Genomic DNA, 22,217 nt, shown 5'->3' on the forward strand with positions numbered 1-22,217 from the left:
AAAAACAATGCACGTATGGAGGGTTAAACTAACCTTTCCTTTTTGCCAGAAGAAGTAAGCCCGTTTAGAAATTCTACATGCTTAGACTGTACTAAGAACTTTTATGACTGCTAAGGTAATTCTAGTAACTTAACACACAATCATAAACCCACTTAGGTTGGAAAAGACCAAAGATTCCGGAGCCCAACCGTTAAACTACCACTGCCAAGTCCACCACTAAAGCATGTCCCCAGGTGACCCATTTACATCTACTTAAAATACCTCCAGGGATGGAGACTCAAACACTTCACTGGGCAAGCTGTTCCCATGCTTGACAACAATTACATAAAGAAATTTTCCTAATATCCAGTATAAACCTCCCCTGGCGCAACTTGAGGCCATTTCCTCTTGTCCTACTGCTTATTACTTGGGAGAAGAGACCGACCCCCACCCGCCTACAGCCTCCTGTCAGGCAGTCGCAGAGAGTGATAAGCCCCCCCTGAGCCCCCTTTTCTCCAGGCTAAACACCCCGGCTCCCTCAGCCGCCCCTCACAACACTTGTGCCCCAGCCCCTTCCCCAGCCCCGCTGCCCGTCTCTGGACACTCTCCAGCCCCTCAGTGTCCCTCCTGCAGCGAGGGGCCCAAACCTGAACACAGGATTCCAGGGGCGGCCTCACCCGTGCCCAGTGCAGGGGGACGGTCACTGCCCTGGTCCCGCTGGCCACGCTGTTGCTGACACAAGCCGGGATGCTGCTGGCCCTCCTGGCCACCTGGGCACGGTGCTGGCTCATGCCCAGCCGGCTGCCCACCAGCACCCCCAGGCCCTTTCCCCCCAGGCACTTCCCAGCCGCTCTGCCCCGGCCTGGAGCGCTGCGTGGGGCCGGTGTGACCCCAGGGCAGGACCCGGCACTCGGCCTTGTGGAACCTCATACAAGTGGCCTGGGCCCGTGGATCCAGCCTGCCCAGACCCCTCTGCAGAGCCTCCTGCCCTCCAGCAGATCAGCACCCCTGCCCAGCCGGGTGTTGGTTGCAGACTCGCTGGGGGTGCACTCGATCCCCTCGCCCAGATCACAGACAGAGACACGAACCAGGACCGGCCCCAGCGCTGAGCCCTGGGGAACACCCCGTGTGCCCGGCCGCCAGCTGGATGTGGCTCCATTCCCCACCCCCCTTTGGGCTCGGCCAGCCAGCCAGCCTTTTACCCAGCCCGGAGCGCACACGTACAGGCCGCGAGCCGCCGGTTTCCCCAGGAGACGCTGTGGGACACGGTGTCAAAGGCTTTACTGAAGTCCAGGTAGACAGCACCCACAGCCTTTCCCTCATCCATGAAGTGGGTCACCTTGTCACAGGAGGAGATCAGGTTCATCAAGCAGGACCTGCCTTTCATACACCCCTGCTGGCTGGGCCTCATCCCCGGGCTGATCTGCACATGCTGCGTGATGGTGCTCAGGATGACCTGCCCCGTAACCTTCCCCATCACCGAGGTCAGGCTGACAGGCCTGTAGCTCCCTGGACCCTCCTTCTGGCCCTTCTTGTAAACAGACACCACATTTGGTAACTTCCAGTCAACTTAGACATCCCCAGTTAGCCAGGTCTGCTGGTAAATGATGGCAAGTGGCTGAGTGAGCGGTTCCCCAGCTCCCTCAGTACCCTCGGTGGTCCCGTCCTGCCCCATAGACTTGTCTGTGTGTCCAAGTGGAGCAGCAGGTCACTGACCATTTCCCCTTGGATTATGGGGGCTTCATTCTGCTCCCCATCATTACATCTACAAATTTTAAAATATCTGCAACACAACTGTCAAATTAATGCCCCGAAGACAGAAAGTTGCCACACTGATCACCAGTAGAGCACAAGAAAGAGGAGTCAAGTCTAGTAATTCTTGTAAGCTTTCAGATTTTTTTTTAATTACTTTTTTTATTTAAAGAAAGTGTGTTCTTCAGGGAAGACATCTCAAACAAGAAATACTTTAGAAACTCCAGAAAATGTCCAACAAATCCTTTACATCCAAACCACCAGTAGAGGTTTTGCTTTGGGAATTGTACAAAGGAGGCCATAGAATTTTGGAAGTAGAACACAGTCCACCTATTTCAAACAGCACATACACAGCAAGGCATAATGTCCAATCTCATGTCCTCCTCATACTACATGTTAACACAATACATCAGGGAAAATGTGAATTAATCACAGTGTTTAGAGACTTGATCTGATGGTCACTGCAGAAATTTCTTTAAATTTACATTGTTGCCAGGAGTTTGAAAGAGACAAAACAAAACAAAGCCTAGGAAATAGAGGACTGATAGAAATAAGTTTAAGTCACCAGTTATTCATCTGTGAAATGTATTAGTTTCTCAGCACAAAATGAGACTACATAATTTGTTTTCCTATTTGCCATAGCCAACCTTTTTCCCAGTCACTCTCAAAACTTAAGACAGCAGAAATTTTTTTCCCTACCTCTGGGTGTGTAGCTGATCCAACAGAGGCCAGAAGATCCAGCATCGCGAGCATAGCACCAGGGTGGATAATGACTGCATCAGAGCTTTGTATGGATGTGGGTCCTGTTTGGAGTTTCATATCAGTTATGTTTTTCTGAGGGCAAACAGGTGGTGTTGAAACAGAATGATATGCATGCCTGCAGGACAGAAAACATCTCGTGGTTACAACACCCATCTATTACGAGCTTTGCATATTTCAAACAGATGTAAAGTTGAACTGGCCTATACACATTACTCCCCTCTCCCTTCTCTTCCCTCAGACCAAGTACTTTCCTCTTCTCAAACCTGTTGGACATGTTTCCCCAAAGACAAACTGGAAGAGTTTCAATCTCTCAACTATGCTTGAACTCAGAAGCCTTTTCCCCAGGTGCTATGCAGTTTGAAGAACGGAAAGGTTGCCTTTATTGCCTCCCTCTTTTCATTCTAGTTGTGGTAGCAGCACACAGCAACAGCAGCATGCAAGCCATCACTGCTCCTGTTCTGGAGAATGAATTCATCTCTGAATACATTTCTCCCCATTTGCTTTTCATTAACAACTGACTACAAAACACGCTATCACAAAACGCTCAGCAATCTCTGATTAGCCTACAAGAACAGAAAGTATGATCTCAGTCTTTCTGTAACTGCTATGGCAATTTAGTTTTACATAAAGCTGCTTTATTCTGATCAAGGGAAAAGAGGCTTTGACACTGACTTAGAAGCAACCACTTGTGCTGAGAGTTGTAGATGTGTTTCTCATTGAAACTCAGAGTTATCAGCTTGATGCCATTTTTCTATCAGCAGAAGATTCAACACACAAACAGCATGAGCAGCTTACTGAACATATGCTTTCAAGATGTTGCTTTCAAAGCAAAAGACAGCTCGAAAGGCTCACGCTCACCATGAAAACAGAACAAAAAACACAACCAAAGTCACCCATATTCTTACAGTATTTAACATATATTCTTATATGTAAAAAGAAAGAAAACAAACTCTGTGTAACCATTTTTCTTGCAGATCAAATATCACCTGCTGTTTTACAAGAAGTGAATCCAGCGAAAAACGGGTCTCTTCCTATCAAATCAGTTGAGACATTTTCTCTCGTGTTCTCATTGACAAGAGATTTACCTAACCCCTAACTCTAACAGAAATAACACTTGGAGACTCACTGTGCCTCACCCATTAGGCACTTCCAACTAGGAAATCTTTTCTCCTGGGGGAAAAACAGGACGTAGATGGGAGACGAGGATGGCTGCAAGTGCAATTCTGTCCTAAACACTCTGAACGCTGCATCTCAAACACACCTGTACCCACCCCAGCAAGAAACTTCATTTGTGGAGAAAGGCTGAGGCAATGGATTATTTAGCCTAAGACAGGACACTAGAAAGTACAGCACAACCTTCTTGTGCTGGTTGGAAAATAGGCTGGATAAATAACATTCCAACAAAAGTGTTTCTATTGAAAAGGCTAATAGCAGATCAACAACTCTGCATCTGAACAATCCAAGAGCACTTTTTAAAAGAGAGTTTTGGAAGAAAGATGAAATTACTGATGCTTTATTCAGCTAACACTGACGGCAAACATGAAATAGTATGGAAATTCTATTGTAACCACTAAAAAAAAAAAGCCTGCCCAAATAAATTTTTCTAGTGTTTTTCAGACTCTCTAACCATCAATTTCCTAAACTTCTCTAGCAGACTCACTGACTGAAACATCTGGCAGGCAGAAGGCAGCTTTGTTATGCCTTTCAAAATTAAGTGGAATTAAGAACAGCAGAACAATTGGTAAATACTGTCATAGAGAGATGTTATCTCAACCCTGTTCTGTCTTAATGCAGAGACTGAAACATGGGCAATTGTTTCTCATGCATCCTAGCACTCCATCTGAAGAAAACTGCTACTGCTTTCCAATGTCACCTTGAGTGTCTCAATGCAACTTTTAAAGGACACAGTTTAAAAACTCAACATCCATTTGTATTTTAGAACGCTCTTCAGTCTAGTGAAATTCCACTCCCCAATACACTCCTGAAGATCAAGCTTCTATCCACTTTTAAGCATAAATTTTATTTCTAAGCACTCTCATCTGCACTATTACATTCACCTCATTAGGTAAACTCTGAGGCTGTAACACAGTAGTACAGTGACAGCCTGATAAAAACATGAGCCATTGCTCAGTATGATTCATGAATAAGCACATGATCCTGGCCTGAAACGGTCTAGACTTCAATATTACATACAACAAACTGAAAAGGGAAGACAGGCAAGGCTAGCCTAGTTGCTTTTCTGTTAGCAATCGAAGTAAAAGTTATGTCCTTCAAGCATGTATTATTGGAAGTGTCCACATAATTTTAAAATACATTCTGTTTTTTCTATATAAGGAACACTTGTATCAAAACAACCAAAAAAAGTTCAAAAAGATTTCCTAGGCAGGGAAAATAAAATAGATCCTACAAAATCCTGCCAAAGGATTTGCACTATGGGTCAGTGCAAAACCTGCAAAAAATAAATTTAACCATGCTTACACATTTTTTTAGGATCCTTTTAAAGGAGAAGAAGGGAAGAAGGAGACAATGGAAAAAGGCACCTGAAGATGACAGACAGCTCACACATCTGTCTAATTTAACAAAAAATAAAACTGAAAAAAATATTTAAGTTTAAATTATATAATTAAGTACAAATCTTTATAAGAATTATAACACTATTTTCATCTGGAAAGAAATACATAAGGTTTATTATAGATAAACCCCCTGCATATCATTCCCCAGAATAATCACCATCCAAACTTTGTGAAAACAATGGCTGAAGTATTTTAAAGTTAAAGCTACATTCTGTTCTCTACTTCACCTTGTCAGGCCCAAAGCATCCTCTCAGAGAGCGAGAGGGAGTGTGCCTTGTGTCAAGGTAAGCTTTTTCTACCAAAATCTCCAGCTATCAAACAACCAGCACAAAGCTGTAGTTTTTCATTCAAATTATACAGGAGAGGTAGAAGAACAATGCACTCCAGACAGCAGGGGGGACACATATGCACTCCCATCCCAACGCATGTGCTTAAGCAGTCCTACCTACTCTGTTTACATAAGGATAACACTTGGAGGGCACCATTCCTCAGGGAATTTACAGTTTTGAGAAGTGGCAGAGTATCTGAGAGAGAATATTAGCACATCTATGTATCCAGAACCATTCTAGACTGTGTGCATCAAAACCAGAACTGTACTATTTTTGATTGTAAGAATTATTTGTTTGCATAGTGTCTGCTTGCTCTTTTAGCAAACAACACGGGGCGCTCTCTCAGGCGCTTGTCTTAAGAGTCAAAAGGCAGAAATCCAGGCCACAACAACAAGGGAGATCCCAGGAAACAAAGTAAAGGAGACAGAAAACAAGAAAAGCGCAAACACTTCTCTCAGAAGAGTTAATTTCAACAGAATCTGACTGTACCTGACATTTTAAAAGAGAAAAAAAAAAAAAAAAATACCATTGGACTAAGATGTTTATTTTTGAAAGAAGGAAGATCCCAGCTATTGGCACTGAATTCACCAGGAATGACAAACATGACACTGAACAACTGTGAGAAAGTGACAGCTGCTCAAACAGACCTTTTGAAAAGCCTAGCCCTGTCTGTTTTTTTACTTGAAAACATGCTTTACAGAAGAGATCTGAAAAGTTGTACAGGCCAGAATGATGATTCTTTCTGTGCACTTTTGCTTGGAGTCTTACACAACTTGTTATCACCCAAAGGCCTTTTTTGTTTGTTAAGATCCATATCAAACACACTCCTTCACCTCAGCAAGTACCCACATTACTATACAGGTGCTTACCTAAATCGCCCAAAGCATCCCAAGGGATACTGACTTTTTAAACCATCCAATCTTTAACTCACCTTTTATCACATGGCTTTCAGATTTCATTTTCAGTACTACAAAAAACACACACAGGAAGCCTAACATATCTTTCATATATACATATATTTATATTTTAAGTACCAGGCTGCACCAGCTACCCATCTGGCACACTTTTATTCATTATGCCCTGGAGTCAGCTCCTGCTTGGCACGCATTGCATGCATTCTGCTGCAAGCCTTTGCGTACCTGCGTGTTTGAGTAATTCAGTGAACCTCAGCAGCCATGCCAGTTATACCTGGCAGAACAGCAAAATGTAGTAAAGGAAAAGGCAATCCATAATGCTACAGAGATTAATATCAGAGCTGCAGCAGTAAAATCCTCCACAGGAGGCTGTTTTCCTTTAAGTTGCTTCAGAGTAAGCAAGAGGGAAAGGAGTTTGGCAGCTAAGTTTTTTCCTCTGTGAACAGCAGTTGCTGCATTTGCTCATAAATGCCTCAGTGTCAGAAAAGAAAGGAAATGACAGTCTAAGATGTTCTGGTTTATTGGAAAAGTTGCCTTGCCCAAGCCAGTCCCTGACTTGGGTAATATCACTCAGAAAGACAAAAAAAGGCTTCTCTTTACTAACTTGCTCAAGTACAAACATTTCCTTTCAAAGCAGTTTCCAAAAGCAAAATCTGTTACATTCCAAATACGAAACTTGGTGGCATATTTTAAGCCACACACCAAGGAAGAATGATAGTATTTTCTACACATGACACCTGCACCTCAGATAACCTATTCTTTCAAACGTCTTTTTAGTGTCAGAAGCAAATCTCTGCCTAACCTGCATTTTCAGAAAACAAGTGGCTGCCCTCTTCCACAGGGGCTCCAGGAAAAATCTCCTTTTCTTTATTTGCACAGGCCTGTAAGTCACACTATTGTTGAATCAGTAAACTTTTTTTTTTTTTTTTAAGAGAAAATAATCTATCAGACAGTAAGATGCATAAGAAAAGACAGCAGCTTGGCAGGGAAGTAGATGTTAGGATTTCTGAATTGTGCTATTGGTGCTTGCTTTTCAAACCTTTTAATTTAGCATGCCTCTACATCATTTGTTAGTCAAGTACTGACAGGTTCACTGTTTATTTTTCATTCTGTGCAATTACTAACACCCCATCCACCTTCCAACTGAAAGTATCTTTTCTTGATAAATCAGTCAAGAAAACAGAAATCCTGCTGTATTAATTGGTCTACTAGCATAGTCTGAACTACTTTGAACTGCTCCTGAATGTGTCATTTATACCTCCCTTAGATCATTTCTTATACTAGACCTTACTTGGTTTTGAATCATGAACTCCATGCAGTGCTTCAGGAGTCTGGAGACATCTTTAATCCCATCTGTTAGAGTCACTACGAAACATACCTTTACATTTATTTTATTCAGTAAACATACAAGTGAAAATGCACACCTCAGAAAGAAATAGCAACTTGAGAGAAAAATTCCCCCAAAACTGAGAAACACAACAGTGAGAGAGAAATCAGAAGTGAGATCAACTTCTCTTTGAAGGGTCGGTACCTTTTCCTGGACAAAGCTGGCGTACCCCAGGGAGAGGGGAGAGAAGTCTCATTTGTCAGGCAAGGAGGGATCTGTTCTGCACGACTACAGACAAAACAGACAGGGGTAGGACAGAGAGGTTAGAGAAGAAACCAGAAGCCATAAGCTTGTTAGTTTTACAAAAGCACCAATAAAACCATTAATAGGATCTATTTTTCAGAAACAACACAGGTGAGACGAAGGACACTACAGAACAACACGCATCAGGTAAAACATGGACATGCAAAACATATGCTTGTTTTACAGTAGGACTCTGCAGCGCTTGTTCATTATTCTGCAGAGGTTTACTGATATGACCACACCAGCGAAACAGAACATCTTTCAGTGTTGAAGAGTGGAAATTGAGAGGAGAAAGTAAAACCTCAGTAAATTAAGCATAACTAACATGAGTAAGAAATAAAAAGCAATGTAAACTTTAGGAAGAATGATGATCAGAAAATTTAAGAAGAAAGAATGCAGTCATGGAAGATTACAGCCAAAAAACACCAAAAAATGAACTTAATGAGATAACTTATGCAAACAATACCAGGGGATTTACTTACCCCTTTGACCCCTCATACTCTACTGTCAGCCAGTGTTATAACTTCTACAGTACATCCAACGCATTTTTAATATGCCTTTCCCTGCCCCTAGCTAAATGCCTTAATGATACTTTAAAATGAGATCAAGTAGATTGATTTCTGTTTTTGGCTTTTAGTTTGGGGGTGGGTGGGTGGGTGTGTATGTTGTTGGTTTGTTGTTTTTTCTTTTTATGTTTTGTTTGTGGGGTGTTTTTTTTTAAGCAAGAGAAAAGCATTAAGATTTGCTGCTTTGGAGGCAAAATGTTAAAACGTTCATTAGCAAGAACACAAAGTTTGTACTACTAGTCAGCTAGCTTAAGAAAGCCTGACCAACGGGCAGCTCCATTAATACCTCAATGTACACAGCCATACCTTCAACACTTGGAAAATCAGACCCTGGTTTGACTAACTAGGTAGCCCATCTTATTAAAACAGGGTCACATGTATAAATAGCTGGGGTGCAGAAGCTCCAAGGTCCCAGAAACTAAGCTTAGACCTGTGATTTACTTTTTTGTACCTTAAATTATGGTCGAGAACTATTTTAAGACAAGCCAATCTTCAACACATATTTCATTAAGTTTTGTTGTGATTTTGAATCAACTTTAAGACACATATTACTGTTCATTTCAAATCTCAAGTATAATTTAAATTCTAATTGTTTAACTCTAGGAGAGTCTCCCAGTTAAATTAAAAAAACCCAGTAATTTACAGACTAGTTAGAACTTTAAAGAACATACCAATCCATCTAAAACAAGATGTCTAGTCTAGATGTGTTCAGTAACAAGGAGGCTCAGAGGAGACGTTATCGCTCTCTACAACGACCTGAAAGGAGGTTGTAGGCAGGTGAGGGTCCATCTCTTCTCCCAAGTAACAAGCAACAGGACAAGAGGAAGAAGCCTCAGGTTGCAACAGGGAAGGTTTAGATCAGATGTCAGCAAAATTTTCTGCACTGAAAGGGCTGTCAAGCATGGGAACAGGCTGCCCAGGGAAGTGGTTGAGTCACCGTCCCTATTTAAAAGATGTGTAGATGTGGTAATTTGGGACATGGTTTAGTGGTGGACTTGGCAGTGCTAGGCTAACAGTTGGACTCAACAACCTTAAAGTGTCTTTTCCAACCTAAACGATTCTATGATTCTAAATTTGTCATTAAATTATCTAATTACTTGAAGTCCCATATCAAAGAAAACATGAAGTTAAGGTGTGATGTTCAAAACCCAATTTTTCATTTGACTTAATAAAAATACAAAAATCTAGTAGTTCTGTACAACAAAGCAACCAGACAGTCTGCCTATCAATCAACAGGTTGCTTCAACACATCAAATGTAACCATAAACTGACACCCCTATCCTAATTGCTGCCATGACAAAAACATTCAGCATCAGAGAGAACGCTGCATACCCTGGAGAACACCAGTAAGCTAAGTCAATATTTGGTCAGATGTTGACACCTTCTATTCCTCTCACTGGTGTGAGGGAACAAAGAAATCAATTGAAATAGAAATACAGAAGTTTGCAATGAATGTATTCAACGAAAACTATTTGTGGGAACACTGCAGGGGGGTGGGGGGTGGGGGTGGCAGGTACAACAGGAAGAGAAAAATAATAATAAAAACAAGCAGCAAAGTTCATACCTGTCAAAAGAATCTGTTGCTACCTTGTAGAGGTAAATAAAAAGTTTGCTGCAGTGTCTTAGTGTAGGTGACACAGAATCCAGGGATATTAGGTCATCCTCCAAAAGTCTTTGAAATAGTTGTGTATTTGAAGGGAAGACATTCAAGGGACTTATTTTTCTCAAGTCTGAGAAGCAGCCAAGTAATCGAACAGCATCTGCCAGTTTTTCATACTGGATCTCTGTTTTGAAGAAATGAGAGTTGGCTGGCTCATAGCGCATTGCTGCAGTCAATGTGCAGAACACAGTGTGAAGCAGTTCAAACACTTGATTCTGGTTTACTTTCTCCCAGCCATTCTTAGGTGGTGAGCACAAAGATCTTTCCATAGCAACGAGTAAGGATGTGACATACACAAATCCACCAACTTTTCTAAAAACAGTTCTTGTGCGGTGACTTTCTCTCAGCACTGAGAGGAGGGCCTATGGACAAAACAAACAATCAAAACAAAGAAGAAAAAAAAGCAGCAGGCATTACAAACAGCTTGGAAAAAAGTAGGACTGCTTTTGTTTGATATGCTAACAAAATCCTCCTGTCATTTGTCAGACTTTGGTAATGCCTGAAGTCTCCAAAGATCAGCTTTGTACTGTAAGAGTCCCCATCTTCAAGAGCTTACAAAATAAAAAGAGAAAACGTGGTGGGGGAAAGTAAAGCGTTGCCCTTAATTTAGAAATAAGAAATTCAGGAGGTAAATAAACCTTCCAACAGAAAAGACTTGACCAAGCCTAGAAGAGAACCCAAAATCCCCAGGTAATTCCCTTAGTGATAAGGCAGAGACTACAGCTATTGGAAAGAAATATACTCTGCCATCATACTTCACAAACAATTTCAAACAAAAGTGGGCAAACAATTGGCTGTAGCAATGAGACATCTAAACCTCAGACCATCTTAACACAGGTGTGCTCAAAATCTACAATGCATAAGCACTTGGCAGCTATGAAGCCACAACAGCACTCAAAAGATAACGGCACCAAAGAATTAGTCCAAAAATTCACTTAGTTTTAGCCTTCCTATATAATGAAACCCATAAATCTCTGCATTGAGTGAAACCCAATCTTAAGAGTTTCTGTTCAAAAATAAGCCTGAGAGAAACAAAAATGGATAAAACCTTCTTTGCTGAACAAATACAAAGCCACAGTATAAGAAGTGGAAACTACATGAATATAGCCACTAGAGAATAATAATACTCATTTAATCTGTGAAATTTGGGGGTGGGGAAGCCCATCCACCCAAGCAGACACAAACAAAAAAACCAGCTGTCACGGAAAGTTTGACCCACATGTGAATATGGAATATAGAAGAAAAAGTACCTCTACATGAAGCACCACAAACAACAGAAAGATGTTATTGACACAGAAAGATAGGCTAAGAGGGACAGGGAATCTTCCACGACCAAGAGTTTACTAGTTGGTTTTTTTTGGTTTGTTTTTTTTTTTGTTGTTAAAGAACTCAGAAGGTGAGTACTGAAATAGTTAAGACTGTCATTCCTTTGAAGACAGTATCTCCTTTCCTGCCAAAGCTGGATTAACAGTAAGAAACACATCACTGCACCATTCTGGGCTGTCAGTTTCATAACCAAAAGTTCTGAAAGCAGCACTGATGGAAGATAAATACAACAGGTCAGATGAAGGACAGAAACCCTAACTTTGGGTGTTAAGTCCACTGGGGAACTGCAATATCCTTTCTCTCCCCTTAAGTATCATGAATGAGACATGCTCAAAACCAACTGTAGACCCTGATAGACAAAATGAGTCAAATGAATCATTTTGTTACTAGCTTTCCTTTCTGTCTTTTGGAATAATATATAGCTGCTCATCTATCTGTCAGAGAAGTATTACAGCTCCTTTTAACAGAGATGAACCTAGATGTCTCAGAGTTCTCTCTGGTAAGACTCATTTACTTACTACTACTTGCCTCAGCTTTTTTATCCTGAAATAACATTATTATGTTAATCTACAAAAATAACATTAGCTATTCTAAGAAGAAATTATAGGTCTAGATTAGCAACAGCAAATCTAATACAACAGAGAACAGACGAGAGCTTTCTCTCTCCTCCACTCACAGCCTTACCCTCCTACCTTTCCACTATTTTGCTTAAGCAAGCAAGTTCTTCAGCTTTATCTTCTACTATGGTCACTATGATTTACATTTATACTAACTAGTTCAGCATTTATAACTAAAAAAAATTGGTAAAATAAAGTAAATCTGCCACAGGAAAATGCAGGCACTGAAAATAAACTTAAGCGTTACATGCTTGCTTTTTCCCCCCCCCAAGTACTCTCACTATTTCTAAATGAATAATGCTCTGCTAGGGAAGATTAGCATTAACTGTAGAACCTCATTTCCTACCCACTGAAGCTGATAACAAGTGATGATGCTAAAAACACATACTCACTCACTAGCCTTCATCTCTGATTTGAAACCTGGCATGGACAGATGGAAGAAAATAAAAACCGTGCATCAAATGTATGCGTTTCAACTCTAGAGACAATCTACATTCATTAGCTAAATGCCACCCATCCAATCCAATCCCCTTCTCAATGTTTTCTTTTTTAAAACAGAAGTTTAGGAGCAAGAATCCCAAGCAGTACTTCATTTACCCTTAAGATGTCCGTTTTCAGCTGCAGTTCCGTAGGTGGAGCAGAGTGCATCAGTCCCAACAAAGTGCCCATATCATCTTCTCCACTAGGTGATAACACCAACTGCTGGATGATCATCAGGGCATGCTGTCGACACTGGGGATACTTTACTATGTTGTGCACGCATCTTGCACCGCCAAATTCCCTGAAAATACCTAGTCAAAAAGAGGCGCATGGGGATAAGCACATAAGCAGTATGAAAAATACTATCAGTAACAATTAATGACAACAGCAAAACATGAAAGGTATTTGTTTTCATTTCTACAGATTGAATGGCAGAGGTTTAGCCCTACGGATGTTTAGTGACTTACTACTACTTTTCCACTCCTACCACAAATAACAGCGGAAGTTGAATGACATTCTTCTGACAGTATTTTCCACTAAGGGTGTTGAGTACAAGGATGCAGGTCAGTTCTAAGAATTTGCTCAATAACTCTGTTACTCAACAGTAGTTACTCTTTCAGAGTTAGAGCTCAGAGTCACAAAATGAAACAAAAAATACAGCAAATCCTCCATCTTTAGTGAAGACTATATGCTGTTTTGGTTAAGGATAGTGTTCATACTGATTTAGTTCACTGCCAAAAATATAACTAGGCTGCTTCTGGACAAGACAAGCAAACTAGGAACAGTGGTTAAGAAGTTACTTGGTCTATTCACAAAATTTGTAAGATTCTACAGAAGTTTTCTTGTGGCAAGACCTACCACTGTAGAGGTAAAGCTTAAGTCAAATAATGGTTCTCAAGCTTACTAGATACTCAGAAGAACACATGTGCAATATTAACTGAAAATTAAATCAAAATTGATTCTGAAAACATCATAAAACCCAAACCGGAATACACATGGCACATATAATGTGTGTTTAGCACAGTGACAGCACCTAGAATACTGCCCTATGTTAATTACTGAAGATGAAAACAGAGTAGGGAAATAGATCAATGCTGCATTACTGCACCAAAAGCAATCATTTTCCTTGTGACCATAAACTAAAAGAGCAGTTTAAATGACCAAGTTCAGGAATAACAAGCTGGTCAGGACAATGTTTATTCCCTCTAATGTACATATACAAGTCTTCATCCCACTATCCATTGCCGATTTCAGGCCTCCTGCTTTCTCTGATGTTCTTTGGATGAGGTATGGACTTGGACAAGGCAAAAGGAGAGGTCTCAGACCCTGAGACAGTTAAGTGTGTTGCATTCCTTTACAGGCAAAGAGCATCTCCTCAGTGGTCAGGTCTCTTGTTTTCAGAGAGATTGAGGTAACATTTCATTCTTCTCCTACTCTCAGTCCAGGTTCTCTACTATCCAGTGAGCCTGTCTGGGTCTGGACACCCAAAACGTCTTGTTTGAGATTTGGTTATCAGTTATGCGATATTCAGGAAACCTTATCAGAGATACTGGTTGAAAATCAGAAGCCAAGCTTTGCGTGTGGTATGAATCACTGCAAGGCTGCATAATGTCTATTTATGCCTCTGTGATGACCTAAAACCTCTGCTGGCCTCTGGATACAATGCCACTGAGCTTACATCCCAGTCACACTGCGCAGACAGCAACCACAACTTCTTCGATAAATGGTTTAACTCCTCCTGTACAGCTCCGTCGTACTCCTGAACTTGGAGAGCTACTGATGAAATGAGGCCCTTGAAACTCTCCAAGAGTCCTCAGAAACACCTGTGGCATCACCCCACAGTCCTGATGTGTTTTATACTACCGCATGTTGTTTCTCTGGTAAATACTTGGAGATTAACTCAGTACCAAGAAGCAGCAATGAGGTACTGCTGCTTCAGGCAGTATGGAACACCATTAAGCAGCAGCCAAGGATTTGTCACAAGTCAGGTGGATGCTACCACAGTCAGAATATAATCCATACCTCACAGGAACAAGGCTCAGGTTCCACAGATGCTGGCACCACGCAGGTACATATAGACCAGTCCTGTGAACCATCAGCTGCTGCTTCTAAAATACAATGCAGTTCTAGTCCTTCAGAGATGTTAACATCACATACTTAACACCAACTCCTCCTATTCATCTGTAGAAATCAAACAATCCTGAGCTTTTTTGGGTTTTGGGTTGGTTTTTTTCCTCCCCCATTTTCTCCTTATATGGAAGCCCTGCCTTTACGTCACTCCTTTCTCGCCCATTTCTGACTCTGCCTTTTCTTACATGGCAAAACCAAAGCTGAGCAATAAATACACAAGTATGTAATTGATTCGTGCAATTCATCTGTAATCCATACCAATTCCTCTCTAAAACCTCCTTATTTCAGCCTAATTCACTTGCTGCTTGGTTCATCATTGAACAGATTCATCTGGTAAATCAAAGATCATGGTTTTTTTCCTTTCCATTGACAGGAGAGGTAGCTTGGTGGACAAAAGGGAAGTGGCAAAGGAGAAGCATCTCCAATTCAGCAAAGCTTCTGGCAGTGTCATCCACAGCTTTCTCATAAGCAATCCGACAAAATGGTCTAAGTGCAATAATGACAGACTGAACGTGTAACAAATTGAAACATAGCTTGGAGTAACCTCTGCTTAGCTCCAATGCCTTTCCATTTTGACTAAGGGCATCCAGCTGGTGGTTATCTTGAATGCCATGAATAATTCCTTTCCCAATGGAATGAGGAACTAACTTATCAAGTATACAGACAAAGCCAAGCTCGCAGATGTTGTAAATGCTCAGTGGGTAGAAGTCAAAAGCCATCTTTGAAAATGCTTTGAAACCACAAGCTGAAACACAATAGAACTTGAAAACAAGCACAACAGTGAAATGGGACAGACAGTGCTGGAGATTACTCCAACACTAGGCCTAAATTTAAATAAAATTTTGCCCAGGCAAAAGTAGAAAAGAAACAAGTTACAAGCTTTACATCATTAGTCCAAGAGCTAACATTTAAACAGTGAGCTGTCATCCAAGCTGGACAATTTTCAGCATTTCATTCTTAAGCATTAGTCACAGATTGTATTTTCTCCTACTTAAATGAAAACAAAAACAAAACCGGAAGTGAGAAATCCCCAGTCAGAATTGAGGGAGAAAAAAAAAAAAAAAAAAAACACCAAAAAACAAACCACAAACTGCTGAAATAAGGATGTTTCATGGCCTCCAAGGCCAGAAACTTCCTGGTCCCTCAGGGTGGTGTCTGTTTCCCTCCACCTGCTTACTTTCTTTTTCATCTAATAGAAGAGATGAAAAGGGTTTAAAAACAATTATCACCCTTTCCCAATCTGTTATTTCAAGCTCTCAGAGACAGTTTTTACTAATACAAGATACACGTACTATGTGTTTATTTCACATACATATGTCTATTTCAATGCCACTAAGTCTTGGCTCATGAAACATAACATGAACCTGCCTGACTTACAAAAGGACACTCGTAACAGAGCCCTATTTATACACAGTGACTGGGAATATGCCTTTGAAAATGAAAAGCCTTCTTCACAAAAGATGCAAGCAATAATAACGACATTTAAGTAGACATGGCACTGTCAACAGCAAACTACAAGTCTAATTATATGCTTAAAATTTTCAATATACAACCTGTGTTACAAGCCCTACTAGAAATTATTATAGTATTGTTGGAGAATGATGGAGTACTGTGGTTGCCTTCAGGTAAACAACAGCAAAGAAACTGAAGTTAAAAAGAAAAACTAGAAAAGCTCTAGTTTATGCTGCCTGTTCTCTCTCTTGCCATTTTTTTCCAGAAAATAAAGTACGTTTTGGTGTGTTTGATTACTTGCCTGAAGATAGAAAGTCAAGACTACTCTGCTTTCAGGCATGATTTTCTGAGTGAGTTACTTATAAATATTTTGACAGTAGTTTCTCTACTCACCTGCATTTGTGTTTGATCCTTGCAGTAGTACTGTTAAGGTCTCCATAACCAATAAAGCCAGCTGCTTTTGGTCCTCAAATGAACTGTTTCTTGAATCACCTAAAAATAATTTCAGAAGCCAGAATCATCATAAAAGTCATTCTTTTGTAAGATAGATCTTGATACTTTCCACCAACAATTTTATTTTCTTTGCCTCCCCAGAGAACTGCAGTCTAACCATATTCCAAAGCAAATTGAGATTTAGTCTACACATGCATTCCTGGGAAAGCTTAACTAAAAATTGTTAGAAAAGGTATTTATAAAGACAAGAATTTAAAACAGAAGTTTCTGAGTACGTGAGCTGTGGCTGACACTGCAGCTGTCTGTGTAGTTTCATATCCCCAACTGCTATTTCTTGAAGCCACAAAACCATACCATGGCTGAAGATTTCACAGGATCTGTTCTTGTTCAGTATTCAGTACTTTAAAGAGAAGTTCCACACAAAAGCATAAAACTACATTCACATCATGACAGTAAATGTGCTGATGATTCAACAGGTGTAACAGATGAACCAACACTGCAAGTGGCATCTTAAACACAGGGTAACACTCCAGAAAAAAAGATTTATTTAATTATTCTAATAAGAAGCAAGCCACAACACAAGGGCATGCGCACCCAGGCAGTACCCTAATCAGATGACAGCTCAGTCCATTCATTTACAGGAATGTGAGAATTACTGTGTTCTTCAATGGAGTTGCTGACAACAAAGCTTTCTAACTAACCAACTGCTGCCACTCACTAATGAAGCTTCAGACAGCAAACTCAGGTGAAACATCCAACAACTATGACTAAAAAAATATGTGTCACTGATGCAAACTAACTCAACTTCAGTTTGAATAAAGAATGTAAAAAAAAAAAAAATTCTCTGTGTGCGTGCACATATGGAACTTGGCCCCACATGCTTCACAGGCTAAGCAGCTATGCAGCTTATCTCAGAGATGTCCAATTCTGGAGATAACTCATTTCTTTTTTATTTTAAATATGCTATTAGAAAAATGTAGAATCAACTTTAAAAAAAAGTCTGCAAACTTGAACACATACTCCTATTAAGAGCTCAGATACATGCTTTATAGTATATTTTCAAAGTTGAGGCTAAACACAATCAAATGCACAAGTACCTTTTGTGAGGAAGAGTCTAGATCAGGGGTCCTCAAACCTTTTAAACAGGGGGCCGGCGCGCGGATGAAGTGGCAGGAAGCCATCTGTGGCTGTTTGGATTCCCCCCCCAACCCCCAGCGGGGGGGTCTGTAAATACCGGGGGCCGGATTGAGGACCCTGGGGGGCCGTATCCGGCCTGCGGGCCGTAGTTTGAGGACCCCTGGTCTAGATACTACGTATTGCTCCTTCACTTGCTCTTTTCATGTTAAGTAACAAGTATTAAACCAATACATGAAAAAAACATTTAAAAAGGAAAATACGAACTGCTACTATTTTGCATTCATTCAGCATCTTCATTAAAGCTTGCCTCGAGCTTTTCACAGGACATTGAGAGAAGCAATTGAGCTTCTAAGAAGGCACAGCAGCCCCCACCAGAAGTCAGCCCTTGAGATACATATTCAGACTCTCTCGTTCCTCCTCTTCAGTGCTCACCTCTGCCATTCCCAGCCAAATAAAGACATGTATTAGTAAAATGGAAGAGCACACACTACCTTGATCATTTGGTGCCTGAGTGGGATCTTTCAGAAGGGCTGCATATTTATGAAGAAGATTTACCATCACCTCCAGAAGCCCCACTTCCCTGAAGACATCTTTAAAGATGTAGTCATGACGGGTGAACTTAAGGAGTGTCTTCATGGCAATGATGCTACACTGAAAAGAAGTGCTGGATTTTAAAAGGATGCTCACACTGATCAGTTCTTTACAGGGTATGTAATTCAAGCTGAAGACAACAAATTCCAGCATCTCAAAGTATTTGGTCTGCACTTCTGGAAGTTTAGGAATTTTCTCTGCAAACTGAGACAATGTGTGCTGTGATTCCAAAATGAAGTAGTTGGCATTGTCCGCCATATAAATATTCGTGATGGCATCAAGGATGATTTGTGCTAGATAGTTGGTTTTTGCTCTCAAAAATGCATTCTGGAGGACTGAAAATGCTTGAATATTCCTCACGCTATGACCTAAATCAGGAAATAAAGTGGGATGGGAGGAAAAAAGGAAAGAGAAAGTTCTTAATTGCCATAGACAATGAGTACACTTATTAATAATGATCCATGCATTTTAATAAGTGTGAATAACAGTGTATGTCACGTATAATACAAATATTAAAACTGATTCTTAAAAAAAGCCTTTGCACAATCACTTACATTGCAAAACCTACAATCTCCTGTTTGTTAAGGTGGCATCTTCATCTTTAAAGGTGTTTACATAAGCAGCTAAATGAAAGATCATTTCTTTAAAATAGGCAAACAAACTGACCTATTGTTAAAACGTGCAACGGAATACAGTTCTAGAGACAAAACAAAGCCTGCCTGTCATCTATCCAGGCCACAAAAAGACCCATTACAGCAACAGTAACACGTTCTGTACTCCATAACGTAGAATGAAACTGTCCTCTACAAGGATTCAGCAGGCTAAGTTTAGAGTAACAGCCATCTGTATCCCCTCACTCAACAGAGCAATAAGCAATACTCCTCAGCCAGATTCAAAGCTAGATAACATGCATGGCCACCAAATTATTCTCTTGCTTCCACTCTTTGGCAGTTGCCTGCAAGAACAAGAGAGCTACGTGCAGAGAAACACCACAGGCTGGCACAAAGCTGGCAGTTGCCTGCCTTAGGCAGACAGGCTGCTTTTGCTCAGGTCTGGATTAACAGGCATGAATGACCATACCAGTATCGGGAGGTGGCATGGGGTTGGCTTTGGGAATCAGGCCTGGGAATAAGAAAGCTTTGGCATGGTCCAGTACTGTTAATAATTAGGCAATTAAAACAAAGGGAAAGAGCTGTAAAGTGTAAGGTAGCTATAATAGTAGCACACAAAGACCTCACATGTTTAAAAGCTCAGTCAAACTTCTCGTAAGTACCTTCAAGTTGAATAAAATTTCATTCATTTAGCCGAAGAATGCATCATTTATGAGTGTTCCCTGTGGACCCCAGAATTTTCTATGGGCAGGTATTATTCTACTAAAAAGATGCCTCTAAGCCAACTTTTTCAACTTCTGTAGGAACACTACAAGTCATGGTGGACAAATCCCATGATACAGAAAACAAGTAACAGCAAAAATAATTTAAAAAATAAACAAACAAAAACCAAACAATCAAGAGTGAGAACTTGAAACACATTCTAAACAAAGCATTTAGGATGCTCTAACAATAAAATCTTATTTTCAAACAAGCTATAAGTAAACTGTTAATCTGATTTTAAAATGCTTTCATAAACAAAGAATGTTTGTTTATTACATATGCTCTGTAGAATGCTACTCTGTTCACTGTTTATAAACTAAGTTGTCCAATTTGAAAGTAAATTCAATTATCTTTGTGTCTAGCCTCACCAACTTCCCTGCCAGTATCTCTCCTGAAGGCAACAGGAAACTTCCTTGAGAACTAATATGGAACAATTTCACATACCAAAAGAATATTAACATTACATTGTAAGTCACACTCATTTGTTTCTAGAAGGACATTTTCTACATGCTTTCTTTACAATGAAAAATGCTGAAAGGGGGATTTAGGGCTTATTAAATGTGACAGGAACATAAGTAGGGACAGGTACAACTTTTTCTATTCTGATTTACTATCAATAGTTGTTTCAGGCAATCAAGTGGATTAATAAATTATCTTTGATTATTATAAGGACCTCTGAAGAAAGCAAATCTTCACCAGCTCTTCAGGTTTGAAGAACTAAAAGGATTTAAATGGAAGCAATTAAGAAAATGAGCTAATATTGTCTGCACAAAAAGACAACTTGCTAATGTAATGAAAAGCAAGTAAAAGGAACTGAGAAAAGTCATGACAAATACCAGAAAATTATTAAGTAAAAGAATTCCTTTGGAGCCTACAATAGGCTATGGTTCTCTCATGTCGTTGTATCAGAAAGGCTGATTAGCTCAAGCAAAAATTAGTATGTTATTATCAAAACATGGAGAAATTAAGCTCTGAATGTGACTATCACCTTCTTTATTTATTGCAAAGGAAAAACAATTCCCATGAACAATGAACTCTCTCAATACCAGAGAAAGGAAGTCATTGTCCAAGGAACCTAGATATCCAAGAGAAACAGCGAAAGTAAAGCCACTAGCCTATAAATCTATAAATGTAACCCTATCACAAAAATTTTTCCTGTGTTCCTGGTATTACTAAATCCCATAAAAAGTTTGAGTAACAAACTAGCTCCACGGTCACTATTAAGTCTTGTATGTAACTAAGGAGTTTAGAATTTATCTGAATTTTAAGTTTATACACAGGATGTGAAAAACAAGTTTGCTTTTATAAAACACTTTCTCCCCTCAGACTTCCTTAACCTTATCTCCATATCATAATTGACTGTGGTTGCAAGTACACCACAGATTTCACCACTCTGAACACTGGTGATGAAACAAGATTTCAGCTCACAAGTTACGCTTGCCTAAGCTAACAGAAAGCAAATGAGGGTGGGGGACGGAAATCAAACCAGCACATCAGCCTTTCACATCAGGTTAGTAAGAGCAGCTTAGAATACCATAAATCAAATCAGTGCATCTCTCCATTATGATGATCTCTTACAATGTCCACACAGAAACTGTCAGCTTTGCAGTGAGAGATATTTGACTCAGCCTTTAATCCTCAGAAGACGAAAGCCCTACACTTTCTTCTTTGGGTACCAACCCCAAAATAGAACCTTTGAGACCAACAGAAGAAAGTATTTGATATGCAATCTTAGTAAAACAACATAGACTCACTTGCAAATGGTTTGTGTAGTACGCAGCTGCTCTGTATTTTGTTGTTTACATTTTAAAAACCAAAATACAAGCAGAGGGAGAAAGAAAGCAGACTCACCTTTGCCTGCAGGCTGTGGGACTGCAAATCCAGGTAGTAGGAAAGGTACTCCAGTGGTAACACCAGCTGGCTTTAATTCATTGACACCGTATGTTGTTAGGGAAGTTATCAAATTAACTAAGTCTTTCAAAGCATCCTTAGATTCAGCCTCTTTTGCCTGTTCTAATCTAAAGAAAACACGATAGATCAAGTTAGCAGCACCAGTTTATTTCAACTCAAATCACTTCAATAAGATCTCTCTCCCATTTTACTCTATTTTAGAGACCACACTTTTAGCGCTCTGTTCCTGCAGTATTTCACAAGTTCTCTGTTCATATTTCATACCATTCAGTAAAACATTATTGGATTTATGAGACCATACATTTATTTGCCATAGAAACTCACCTCATAAATCTTTCCTTGAACTCAATAGTCTGCTAAAAAGCAGTACAGACATGAAGACTTTTAAAACCCTCTTACAAACATGAAGCTATTGGATAGGGAAACACCTAGGTAGTCTGTCATTTAATAAATTCATAATTATTCTGCTAGATTCTATCTGCCACTTTGAGAGCTACTATTTTATGCTAATGAAAAGGTACCTTGGTAGAAGCCTAACACTTAAAAGCACACAATGAAACATCTTCATTAGGACTACCTTTG

The 22,217-nt window shown here is 40.1% G+C and overlaps 1 protein-coding gene across 4 annotated transcripts in view; it reads right to left on the reverse strand.

Moving 5' to 3' along the window:
- Nucleotides 1-22,217, reverse strand: part of WDFY3 (WD repeat and FYVE domain containing 3) — a 185,231-nt gene that overhangs the window by 76,761 nt on the left and 86,253 nt on the right. For 3 of the 4 annotated variants that reach the window (XM_055796846.1, XM_055796847.1, XM_055796845.1), the window contains exons 9-15: nt 21,576-21,742; nt 18,252-18,719; nt 16,564-16,662; nt 12,706-12,899; nt 10,070-10,527; nt 7,841-7,924; nt 2,431-2,608 (exon numbers count right to left, since the gene is read on the reverse strand). In XM_055796846.1, the coding sequence (XP_055652821.1) occupies nt 2,431-2,608; nt 7,841-7,924; nt 10,070-10,527; nt 12,706-12,899; nt 16,564-16,662; nt 18,252-18,719; nt 21,576-21,742 (1,648 nt within the window). The remainder of the gene's footprint in view (nt 1-2,430; nt 2,609-7,840; nt 7,925-10,069; nt 10,528-12,705; nt 12,900-16,563; nt 16,663-18,251; nt 18,720-21,575; nt 21,743-22,217) is intronic. The other variant, XM_055796848.1, reaches the window with a different exon arrangement.

The sequence above is a fragment of the Falco peregrinus genome, chromosome 2, assembly GCF_023634155.1.
Source record: "Falco peregrinus isolate bFalPer1 chromosome 2, bFalPer1.pri, whole genome shotgun sequence".
Classification (NCBI taxonomy): Eukaryota; Metazoa; Chordata; class Aves; order Falconiformes; family Falconidae; genus Falco; species Falco peregrinus.